The following is a 13,119-nucleotide window of genomic DNA, read 5'->3' as shown; positions in this document are numbered from 1 at the left end:
TACTTCTGACGTGTTTGCTTTACATATCACATTTGCTAGCATCAAATAGTACTTTGATGGTGCAAGCCCTCTTCTGAGAGATCAGTGGCATTACCCCCCCCCAATCACATAATGTTGACATAGTCCATATGGAAATTAATATTGAGTGCTAACTGGCTGATGTCCATCTTTTTTTGGTATCTGTAGCATTTATTCGCTAGGATTGCACCATTTCTATCGGTGTGTTGTCCAGAATAATCAATGAGAAACCAGACTAGTATAATCTGTTTAGTAATGGGGAAATGGACATATGGTCATTTATATATGTGGTAAATGAAAGTGGTTATTATGCTTTCTTTTGTATTGGGTGCAGTGGATATCCGTAATCAAAATATTGCAACCAAATATAACTATTCATCTTTCTACAGCTTGGTTTGACAATAACAAATCCGGGGTTGTAAACAAGCCCTGCTTATCCTGGTAGTTTCCTAAACTGAAATCTGCCTCGCAACGGCTTAACACGGATGATCTGGAAGATATATTTTTGATGACCAAAGCAACCGGACGACTCTGACCTGCTTTGCTCTCTCTTTGGACCATTATTGAAGTCTGCCACACAGAAAGTGTTGATTTAGTGTTTTTATATTTTATAATTTGGGATGATGCAAGCATAAAAGGAAGGACATGACTAAACTAGTGACTAGTCTGACGAGTTATACTCTAAACTAGCACAAATCACGTTGGATCTTTCTTTCAGAAAACGACGATGCTTTAACAGGTTTATCGAATTGTTAAATCAGGGACCAAGCTCAATGCTAAAATCCTTTCCTCCATGACTGCATCCCTTCTTATGCAGAGTAATACGATGGCCATGCCTTTCCTCCGTACAGCATCTTTTGTACTTGAGAAGAGGATCAGCCTTTAATGTGTTCTGTGCACGCAGGTTACCCATCTCATGCTTGGTTTGTATTTGACGGAGAGGGACCATGTTTTGCGGGTCTTAATAAAATGAGCAGCAACACTACATGTCACACACCCTGAATTCGGATTGCTGCTAATGAGGTTCTAGTACAGTTTACTAGACTGCATCATGCTACAAGTTCCTCGTTTTCATGCTCCAAGACGCATGACCACATTAGATATTTTTATGTTCCGGGGAAACCCCTCCAAACCATTACCGTTTGGTATTCTTTACACAGCCTGACATTTAGGTACATGCTCGACCTACCAGTACCTAATTGTGTGGGTGATGACGCCTCACCCACATTGTTTGTACATTGTTTGGGCATTGAAGCCATGCAGTAGTCCATCCAATTTAAGTCTGTTATTTTTTGTGTGCATCAATTCATTGGCAGGAAAGCTTTTATCTAATTTAGTAGCACCGATCGCAATTTGATTATATCTGAGCTTGCAGCACATTATGATAAAAAATATAATTCTAATCATCTGAAGGTTTGCACATTAGTAGTAACCAATACCATGCTCTATGCACCTCAAAACCAGCAGTAAGAACGTAATATCCTCTTATCAGGGAATTGTAAATGCAGTTTGTTGCTGCTTGCTACTTGAGATCTCAGATTAGTGTTCATTCTAAAAATGATGAGTTGGTTACGATAAATTATACTGTAAAATATTCCCTCTTAATAAACAATTCCCCTTCAGAGCTGCTAAACCAATCTGCGTAAACCATTTCATTCAGTTTGTAATGCATGGTAATATGAATAGAAGCATCCTTTATTTATTTTTGAATGGTTTAAATAAAAAGAGATTAATTTTTTTCATATGGCCTGGACAAAGGCATCATGTATTTTCTAACTGCTCCCGTTTGTATGCATGATGACCTTCCATCTGCATGGTATTATTTTGAATGGCAGTTGTCTGACCCCCCCACCCCCTCATTGCTGAAGGTTAAAACGAGCAGAGCAAATGGGGTTCAAGCCCCGTGCTAGGGGAGTGATAATTAATGAGGACTTTAAGTCACTTTTTGTGAATGAGCAGCTTGGAGAAATGCGGGTTACTTAATGAAAAAGGAGAAATTCATGAACAATGGGCTTCACTACTGCAATCTTTTTCACCCCAAGTTTACTGATGGCAAAGACAAGCCATTTCCTGTTTAGTTTGGATTTGTTTCTCCTTGAATGACCATACTCGACAACCTCCTCAAACACAACTTGAGAGGATCACAGCAGTGTTCATAGGTCCCGGGTCCTTTTGCAAGTGTTGCTTTGTGTGATTTTACTCTTTACCTTGATAGACTCCAATTATAGGGTTGCATTTATGTTTTGTTGTTTGCGTTTTCCATCGTGGTGCCACTCGATGTGTGCGTGACGCTGAGCGCTGCAGCAGCGGCATCATCGCAAGGCCCTCTGGCTCAGCATGCAGAGCCACTCGGGCGGCCCCACGCGGTGTGTATGTGTGTGTGATACTATCTCCATGTCACCACCCTCAATAAGCTGTGACAGGTGTAGAGGGAGCAAGTCGAATGCCACAACCCAGGTCCACACAACAGTCCCCAGTTATACGCATGAACGTCACATTCGACTGCAGATGGTTGGTCGTACAGACACCCAATATGTTTGGGGACACCCTGTAGTAGTAATAACACTGGTAGTAAAAAAAATACCTTGTGCCGGTACTCATCTTGATTGCTTGACTCCCTTTGCTTGGGTTTTTATTTCAGTTGAGTGACCTTGTGCTTTTACGTTTGCCAAGGAGTGTAAATGTAGCTCAGCAATTATTTTAAGTTTGATTGCTCCCTGTTTAACTTGTACCAAGCAAGCTGTTGTTCGTAGGGTTGCTCTTGCTACACCATGTGTTTGACGCCGTCTGCTCTTTGAATAGGACAGCGTTTTGCCAGTCATGCTGTTCACGTGAGGGCCAGGGTTGTAATCTGAGGCCCGTCGTGTGCAGAAGACCAACGCCTAGGTCCCAACCTTTGCTCCAATCCCCACCCCCTCCCCCGGCATCCCACTCCCTCCCCTCCTTTTGTAGCCCATAATCGCAAGTAAAGGCTTCATTGTTCTGGTCCGGTGCTTGGGTATCTGATCATTAACCTACATTTAAAGCGTTTGCGGTACACTTCTTAAGGTTCACACAGCCTCTCTCTCTCTCGTCTTCTGGGTTGGCTCAACGGTCGCTGCAGTGTCACGGCCTGGACAGAGCCAGAGGATTGGGCTGCTGTTGTAGTTAACCCTATCTGCGGCTCCTTGCACGAATACTAAGGGCTGATTTTAGCGTGGCTTTGATGTTTGTGTGGGGCCCCTGGCCAAACGACTAGGGCTTGTAGTTTTTATTTATTTTTTACGGGGTATTTCAGTTTTATGGGAAGCTTTTAAGTGATTGCTGAGACTGGGCCACAGCACTCTCTTATGTAAGAATACACATTTAGGCCACATTAAAGTGCATTATGTCTGACTCTTAGAAGGGCTTAATGCTTGGGATTATTATAAATAATACTGGAGAATGTGGTGTGTTTGGATCGACTTAACTTTCAGCCATTAATAAATAAGCTGTCTTCATGTTGGAGTCCGGTTAAAAACAAGTTTAGCATTTTTAGTTTTTTTACAAACGTTTTTAACCTATATTTTTCTCACTGACACTTTGCTCATTAAGAGGGTACCTCTTCATGTTTGGAACGACGCTTGCATGTGAAAATGCTTTGCTGGGACAGCCAGCAGGTCCTGCTGATTGCCTGTCCGGCCCTGAAGGGGGGTGGGGGGGGGCCAGTCAGGCCGCTGTGTGTCTGGGGAGAAGTGGGTTCGGAGAAGTGGTGCTTATGATGACCGCCATGTATACCACTCTAGCCAAAATGGCGTGGTTTGTTTATGCGTCCTGGCGACTGACTGGCACACTGGCCAGACAAGCTGGTGGACGGGGCTGTGCTCCAGTCCGTCTGGAGGTCATTCTGGCAAGAGGGGAACAGATGCCTCCGGGACAATGCTGTCACTCTGTTATGTTTTTGGCGTCTGCAAATTAAGGCTCTATTGCATCATGGCCTGACATTTCTACGACAGGCAGGGAGGCGGCGAGGAGGAATGTATTTTGGGTTACGGAGGGCAGATGGTGATTAAACCGGACAAGGCGGGCAGTCTTTCTATGTTTCTCTCCTGCTGCATTGTCTCGCTAAATAATGGATTCTTTTTGATGACCATTTTGATCTTTAAAATCGGCATTAAACTGACTTGTAGCGCCATCTTGTTGATTTGCATTTCACAACCCTTCATTGCCACTGTTATTTTTTCCTAACACGTCTGTTAAGTAGATGGGCCAGAGGAAGTAAACAAAGGCCTGTGCATGCACCCTGCCCTCGTTACACACACATCAGCCACGTTGTTGCTAAAGTTTACACGGATGGCTAAACAAATGAATATGATCTCCGAGTTGCGTTTCCTTCTTCACACCCTTTCACCTGCAAGGCTCTGCGTTGTTCAGCTGTGCTTTTTGACGACCATCAAAGTCCACTGCATAAAAGGTGATTGTTTATCTGCAGCCTCCTAGATAGACTTGCGTGTAAGCATTTGAAAGCATTTCCTTTTGGGAGTAAGCTTTGAAATGTGGCAAGAAGTCCTTGTTTTTAATTCTCCATAATGCCACAAAGGACGGCTAGCCCAGCTGTGCTCTCCTTTACTACTATTGGCACCTGGTCCACACTAATACTTGAGGGACATTGTCCACATGCTCAAGCATAAGACCCCCCTCCCCACCATTTGCCCACCGGAAAATAACCGGAGCAGACAGTCCCTGGCACACTACATGAACGTGACATGCATGCTCTTGCAGCCGTGTGTGGGAGAATGCAGAGAGATCCAGAGATGGCTCAGCCTCTCCGCTGGGTATTATTGTCTGTGTGCCCCCGTCTCATGCTGTCTCAGGAATCAGGCCCTGGCTCCTGGCTTTGTCCTGCTCCTCATTACGGGGGTTGTGCTGGAGGCGTGGGGATGTCTGAGGAGGAGGAGGAGGAGGAGGAGGAGACAGAGGCTGGGAGTGAGAGCGCAGCTGAAAGAAACCCCCCTCCACCCGTCTCTCGCCTCCCATCCCCTCCCCGTCATTTAGCCTGACAGGGCGCAGGGCTGTGCACACGTGATCTGCTGTTTAGTGTCGCAGCCAGTGCAGCCACTCTCTGTGAGCGCATTACACAATCTGCTTGCCTTCCCCTTTGTAAAGCCCGGCGAGGCTCTCTGGAAGAACCCTGCCGGTTCACACCAATGTTTCTCCCTAATGGCAGTTTAACTTCATGTCTACCATTTTAAGATCACATGTGATGCATCTCATGACATAAGAGTAGCAATGTCTAAGATTTCCTTCGGTCCACTCTGTGCAGTGGTGTGATGCAAAAATAGCGTAGCATGGCTGGGCTTGGGTGACGTGAGTGGGAGGTGTTTTGGGAGTGTCTATAGTAAGAATCTTGTAAACAAAGAGAGGTACGTGCTGCCGGCCAGCGTTTGTGTAGTTTTTATGTTGCATGTGATTTTATTTATAACATTGAAAAAATCACTGTGGATTAGCGTTTACTGTAGATATTTCCAGGTTATTTTAAGCCTAAAGCTAGGTGAAATGTTACTGATTTTGACTTTAATAAACCTTTTGCATAATTGTAATCAAGTGATTTATTACATTTTAGGCCTGTGGTTGTGTGTTTTGGGATAGAATCTGTATGAGCCACAGTCTATGGTTTTGTGTGTTTCCAAATTTCCTGTAGCCCAATACCTTCTGATACTTGGACAGGATTCATTGCATCCTGTGACATTCTCTGCTACTCTAGTGCTCAGCTCTTCTTTTCATATGCCTTGTGGCCCTTAATGTCTTTAGAGTCAGTCTGTTTTGCTAAGACCCCTGTTTTAACTATACTTTTTCTATCTCAATATATAAATCAGACCTCATATCTGTTAAACTCAACCCGATCATGTGGGCATGCCGTTGAAATCCATCCTATTCCTAACGAGTGTTTACCAGCTCCCATTGCCTTCTTTGTTTTGTCCAACACGGGTAAGCGCATGTGAAATGACCTGGCTATGTAGGTTCTCCAAGAATGTGACCAAACTGACCATAGAGTGAGATACGCACCTTGACACTCGGGGTGTTACGGTACACAAAAATCTCGGTTTGGTATGTACCTCGGTTTTGAGGTCACGGTTCGGTTCATTTTCGGTACAGTAAGAAAACAAAATGCAAAATATATATGTGCTGTTGTTCATAACACACTTTTGTGCTTTTAACAATAGGAACATTAGACAATACAAAGCTAGATTTCTGCTCAAAAATATAAATACAAGATTCTGAAATGTAGAAATAACAATAAATAACATTGGCTATGACTGTTTCTTTAAAAAAATGCTTGAAACTAAAGTTGTTGCTCAGAAAATGGCACGCACTATATAGGGTGCTCGCCATTTTGTAGTGGTGCTCGAATTCTCAGTGGTTAATTTCATGCACTATATAGTGCACTTAAAATACCCAAAATTGTGTACGTACGATGTACCCTACATGTTACTCCCGTATACCGCAATGCGGTCGTGTTTTTCCGGAGGAAAAGAAGAAGCTGAATAACCGCGAAAACAAATACATTTAATGATGGAGTCTCCGGCTTTCGTTTAGAAGTGTCAACAATTTATTTGGGATTTAACATAGAATATTTAACATTCAAAATTAATTTAAAAAAACTTGAACAAGGAAATGTAACATTCAACATCAATACAACCTCCAGCTTTCCTCGTGAGTGCCCTGTTTGTTTACATGTTGCGGGCGCATCTGTCTGCGTCACACATATACCCGGCGCATTTACTGATGCAAATGACGTTTACAATGTTCAGCGTAGTGTCCAAATTCTCGTTTGTTCGTTCCCTAAATGGTGCACTATATCATGAACACTATATAGGGAATAGTGAGTGAATAGGGAACGATTCTGAACACAGCTACGGTGTGCGCTAACTGTGCATGTGCGGCTGCAGCATGTTCCACACATGCGGTTCTCTGCTTAAAATTGTCCATATGGAGACTCGTTCGGTACGCCTCCGTACCGAACCGAGCACCCCGTACCGAAACAGTTCAATACGAATACATGTACCGTTACACCCCTACTTGACACGCTTCAAAGGGCCATCCATTGCCGTTATATTAAGCCCAGAACCAGACCTAATTTTCGACGGGTTTTGTCCTCTGTACTGCGCTTCGTGAAACTATGTGGCTCTTGAGGTGGCTCTTAAGTTGAAGCTCTGCCATAACAAGTCCAAGAGATGGTTTTGACACCTACTGACTTCTGCAAGAAACCCCTGATATTAAGGGTTCCAGGTAGAGTAACTGTGGCTAAGTTCAGATAACGGGCGGTTTTAGGTTTACACCCTATTGACAAATAGATTGGTCGAGGGCTTGGGAAATTTGAGTCAAAAAAGCTATTCTTCATCTGAAGCCCTGCAGATTTCCGAGGAATACGCCCAACCTGGGGTTTCCTTTTTAATCGTATAAAGATGCATTTCTTGGCTACATTTTTTTCACTTGAAATGCAATGTATGTATAGTTGTGGGTCTTGTCGGATCCTCCATTGGTTCTATTCAAGTTTAAGCTGCAAGCAAAGGGTATGATTGCCCTAAACTGCAATGTCATGAGACAATGAAACGTGCTGTAGCTTGCTAGCGGTCTGCGCACATTACAAGGTGACTCAAACAAAAAAGCCTTCTAACCTGTTTACTGGTGCTCATCTTGGCACTATAACATTGGGACTAGGTGTATTTGTCCCATTTTAATTTGCATTTTTTTTTTTAGAGCCATTAAGGTCAAAGTATTACAATCATTTGGCTTACATCTGATTTCATTGCAAACAAATAGTTAACGCATCACGCATAAGCCAGTATTTAATAAGGCCTATGGTTAAAGTTGTAATCTCTCAAATAAATTTAAATTTATTTGAGTCTATGGCCAAACGATGAAAGCCCTTGCATCTACAGGATTGTGAATGTTGCCGACTAGATGTCTGGGGACAATGTGTGGATCTTTGGGGAAAAATACTTCTTATTACAAAAGGCGCTACCAAAGATAAATAAGATAATAAAAAAGATTGGGACTTTATAATGCTATTCAATGTAAGGGCGTCTATTGTGCCTTGAGCCGTGGCGGTCTACAGTTCCTGGACCGTCTTCTGGGATGTGTGTCAGGCTGGCTGCTATTCTTAGCACCTCTTCCTCCTCGTCCCATCCTGCACTCTCAGGCTAAGCTCACCGGCCTGTTTATGTGCATATTTTGTGTACGTGTGCGTGGCTGCTTTCATGCTTCCATCCACTAAAGTGTACACAGTCCCTTACATAAGCCACGCCACCACCATAACCGGTTCCTGGCCCCGGCCGGCGGCCACATGTGGTACACGGCTCTCTTCTCGGTGGCTATGTTCCAGCACTAATGACTGGGGCTGGCTCTGTTTTGAGTGCGGACGCCCGACTAAAACACGAGTATCGAAACACGTTAGTTGTGTAGTCATCCCCTTAATTTTTTAAGACTTGCCTGTGTGAGACAAAATAAAAGAGAGATGGATGCAATTGACTTTGCTTGACTCGTGGTCATCCTCAATAGCATTATGCCTTCTTCGTGGGGGAGGTTAGGCCATGAACTTTAATTCAAACTCGAGTCATGCCCTTTGTCAACCATTGTCTCCTCCACAGCCTCTCCTAAAAGGGATCTTTCAAATGACATAGAGGGACAGCCAAGCAAAGAGTTCCCACCTGGGAGATGGAGAAGAGTCGCACCCCCCCCCCCCCAACTGAATTATTTACACTGTTGTGGATGTGCAGACGGAGACGCCATTGTTAATCTGGCCGTCCTGATGTTTGTGTGCGTCCTGTCAAATCTCCTGCTGCTCGACATTCCTAAATCTCCCCGCTACTGCCAGTTCACATCATTTGGCTGGAGATTCCTTTGCCGTTCCTTGTGGCTGTGTTTGTGGAGGCGTCTAAACTCCTTTTCATAGCAGAGCCCATAAATTTTAAGTTGCTTCTGGAATTGGGAATCATACTGTGATGTTGCAATGATGGAGTCTATATTTAAATATAAAAATGACCGGTCGTTGGAATGAATATCTGCACACTACATTGCCGACTGTATATTTGTATAAGCATGTGTGGCTACTAGCCGATCCCCTCATTGTCAATTGTGTGGCAAATTCTGGGAGAAGATGGCCTGATGTGGACAAGGTTAACTGTAGTGCAGAGGCACCGCCCTAGTGGCCGAAACCCAAATACCTCTGTAATTACAGTCTCCCTGTTTTCCACACTGATTTGGAGTCGCATCAGCATATTCTTCTTTTCAGTTAAATACACCACCTACCCTTTTGCTCATTGTTAACGTGGACACCAAAGGCTACCCATAGGCCTGCCTAATGCTTGCCGAGGATTAAGGCCAGCTGCTTATTTAAATTGTTAATGGAAATACCGCGGACATATTTGCCCCACGTTTACACTTTGATTGAAATGATGACTCGCTCTCTCTGATCCCTGGCTTTACTGCTGACTGGCGTCTCACTGTGGCCTTCACCCTGAAGCATTGAGGGCTTCTCTTGTCACTTTTCCTGGGCAGATTAACTGTGAACACTTCTCCACAGCCGGCATACAAGCTGGCTAGTGAGTAGGAAATGTTATATTTCTGAAGTTCTTTGATGTATTAAAGACTACTGTTTTCCCAAACTGTGTGTTTGAGCAAGACAGACAACCATTTATTTTTTATTGCCATAGATTGTTTATAATTCAGCATGCATTTACCGCAATATGACTCGACGTCCCCATGTTGTCCTTTACCCATCTTCCATTGGATGCGTGGTGTAGATAGTCAATGATTAATTGGCTGCACACTGACATTCTATAATGTATCGCAGCTCTGTAGAAAGTTTGTTTCTGTGACTGAGAAGTACACACAAGTCCTAGCTAAGAAGAAGGCTTGTGGCTTTGAAGGACCCACAGGGCCTCTGAATACTGCCGTTTACATGTACAGCCCTTTACTCTCATGATCCCCAACTGCCAAATGCCGTAGGTCTACATTGTGCCCAGCAACAATACCCCCCATCCCCCCATTGACGGCATTGTGTTAACCATTACCTTAATCTCACTGCGTCGCCCGCTTCACAGAGGCGCTGTGTCACACCGACGGCAAGCTGTTCCAGGGGGGGTTGTGGGCAGGCAGGGGGGGAAGTTTCCTTTTTGTAACGAGAGTCCTTTACTCTGGTTGACTCAGTGCTGTCTCTCTGGCATTTTCTCTTCCATTCTGATGTGTCGTCATATTCCTATAGTTGGGGGGGGGGATTTCAATAATTGCATAACACAAAATCAACATAAAAAGTACCTTTGTGACGATGTGAGGCGAACTGATGTACTTTGCTAGTTCAGCCTTGTGGTAGCACAGCACTTGACGGGTACGGATGGCTCTGCTTAGCTTTTGGTTTCCATCCCGCAGGTGCAGTACTGTGTAATGCTCCGAAGGGCTTCTGATTTCAAAGCCGAGAGGGGAAGGAGTCTGTGCTCCGGTAGTGTGACTCAGCAGCCGTGTGTGTGTGTGTGTGTGTCTAGGTGCACGATGAGCCCGCTGTGCTGTAGCCCTCACAGCTAGTCGGCAGCTGCACCATGGCCAAACCTGGCAGCGACCGAGATGGCGCCATGGTGGACAAGCAGGCGGGAAAGAAGGTACAGCCGAGCACGCATGCATTCACACGCCTCGCCGACACACACGCCCTCGCTACTGGCTGGCTGGCTGGCTGGCTGGCCGGACAGTATATGGTTACGGAAGAGAGAAGTAACATGGCATGATGGTCCGCTTTTAAACGGCTGCCGGCCTTTGCGTTACGTAAATGTGTTTACATTGATGTGCAGCAAAGCGTGTGAGTGGGACAGAGGAAACAAAAATTTCCCTTAAGAATTCATCACACATGCGCACACACACTTTCCATTCTTTTGATTCATTTAAAGGGGTAGTTTGGAATTTTGAACATAGGGCCTGATTCCCAAGTGAGCATTGGTATTCTATCACTGGAGACAGTTTTCAACACATTTCATTCAGTCCTTCTAGTTGCAGAGTTCGCTCGTGCTAGGCTAGCGCACGGCAACGGGCAATGCTAGCCTGCTATTAAAAACAGTCTTACCCACTCCACAGTACACCCGAGGTAAATCAATTATAACGTCAGACTATAGATTTAAATGTCTGTGTTGATAGAATAATGTTAGAAATAAAACTAACCTTGCATCGCATGAATCATCGAGGGACTACTTTCTCAGCAGAAGCAGAATTTTACTATGCGCTGGTTAGGTTTGTAACCGAATCACGACAGAAGAACGTAAACAGAGAAGCGTGGGACAGAAGCGCAATTGAACGACTAGGCAACATGATGGTTCAGTGTGCTTTTAGAAATTGTAGAAATAAACGGTACAGATGGGCACCACAAAGTTTCCACCAATTTCCAGTGCGAGATCCAGAAAGGACTCAACTGTGGCTTGTTGCTGCTGGCTTGGACATCAAAACACCGGCTCGTACATGTACGGTTCGTTGGATACAACAAATTCCGCATAATCGTCTTCAAAAGCAGATGCATCGCTAACTCCTCCAAACGTGGGCATATCTTGTTAATTGAATACGCTTATAGAATTCCTTCGTTCACTGTACTCTGCGTTTGTAGCAATGACAGCGGCAGGTAACCTAGGTATCAGTCCGCCGCTGCCGTAGCCTACGTACAGGAATATAAACACTGCTGCTGAGACCCCGCAATTCCCTCAAAATGCAATGCAATGCAAGGTTGGTTTTATTTCTAACATTATTCTATAAACAGACATTTAGATTTATAGTCTGTCGTTATAATTGATTTACCTCGGGTGTACTGTGGAGTGGGTAAGACTGTTTTTAATAGCAGGCTAGCATTGCCCGTTGACGTGCGCTAGCCTAGCACGAGCGAACTCTGCAACTAGGACTGTATGAAATGTGTTAAACTGTCTCCAGTGATATAGAATACCAATGCTCACTTGGGAATCAGGCCCTATGTCCGAAATTCCGAACTACCCCTTTAACCACACACGGCGTTGGCAGGGTGCAGCCCACTGGCGTGTGATGTTGCCATTCCCATTCGGCCGATCTGCAATTTACATATATCTTCCATAATAAAGAAATTGAGTGTCAAAATGATTTTGTCATGAAGTCCGCTGGCAGCACTGAGATTACCTCCTCGACATGGCAAGCAGGTCAACAGAAGTGCCAAATCAAGATGTGGTTAAGGGGTCGGGGGGATTCTCGGTTCTATTCTCCTACATTTAGTAGTCATTTATGCAATTTCCACTGACATTTTATATTCTCTAAATGCAGTCTGAGCAGCCTTTTTTTCTTCTTTTTGGATAAAAGGACAAAAACACATCTTGGTGATGGGCTTCTGCTGTTGCTCAAAGCTTTTTGTATTGTCATTGAGCAACTGACGAAGCAGGTTACTTTTATTATTGGTCAATTAAGTCCATTTCCTTTTACTTCTGAGTCACTGGCTAATGGTAGATGCATTGTCTCCAAAGTGATCACGATCAGTCAAATCCCTGTGTGTATCCCGACCACGTGCCGCTCCATCTTGTTTGTCATGTTTTAGCACGCTTCAGCCCATACCACGACAATGGTACCCCAGTGTCGAACCCAAGCCTGCTGCTGTCAGTCAGTCAGGCTGTCCTATACAGTCCAAATGGGGCCCATCTTCAAGAGCATCTTTCCGTGCGGCCGCCTTTCTTCTTCTGTGCTTACAAAACGCTTACACACTGCTTCTCTGAATGGACTGCCATTTTTATCATTCTGCATCCTACCCTTGTTTTGGCAGAGCAAGGACAAGCTGTCCCCGTTCACCAAAACGCCAAAGCTGGACCGGAGTGAACTCCTGGGAAAGGAGGCCAAGGCCAAGTCTTCCATGAAGCGCAAGCTGTCCTTCACCGCCAGCCCGGCCCGCACGGACGAGCGTGACTCGGACACAGGTACGACTGGAGCTGCTGTTGATACATGCTGATAAATACCCTATGCTCCTCTCCACACCTAGTCTGACATTTCCATGTCTCTATACTACCCCCCTGTGGCCCATTGTAGACCTATTCCGCAGGTCTGGTGGAAAATGTCTGAAGTGGGCCGTCTTTCTTCTTCTTCTAGAAAATGACCCCA

At 44.7% G+C, this 13,119-nt stretch overlaps 1 protein-coding gene across 3 annotated transcripts in view; it reads left to right on the top strand.

Moving 5' to 3' along the window:
- Nucleotides 1–13,119, top strand: part of ankrd12 (ankyrin repeat domain 12) — a 28,788-nt gene that overhangs the window by 2,244 nt on the left and 13,425 nt on the right. For all 3 annotated transcript variants that reach the window (XM_060058644.1, XM_060058643.1, XM_060058645.1), the window contains exons 2-3: nucleotides 10,521–10,634; nucleotides 12,788–12,938. In XM_060058644.1, the coding sequence (XP_059914627.1) occupies nucleotides 10,575–10,634; nucleotides 12,788–12,938 (211 nt within the window). In that variant the 5' untranslated portion in view covers nucleotides 10,521–10,574. The remainder of the gene's footprint in view (nucleotides 1–10,520; nucleotides 10,635–12,787; nucleotides 12,939–13,119) is intronic.

This window comes from Gadus macrocephalus, chromosome 8, assembly GCF_031168955.1.
Source record: "Gadus macrocephalus chromosome 8, ASM3116895v1".
Classification (NCBI taxonomy): Eukaryota; Metazoa; Chordata; class Actinopteri; order Gadiformes; family Gadidae; genus Gadus; species Gadus macrocephalus.
This window is presented reverse-complemented; position numbering and strand designations above follow the sequence as displayed.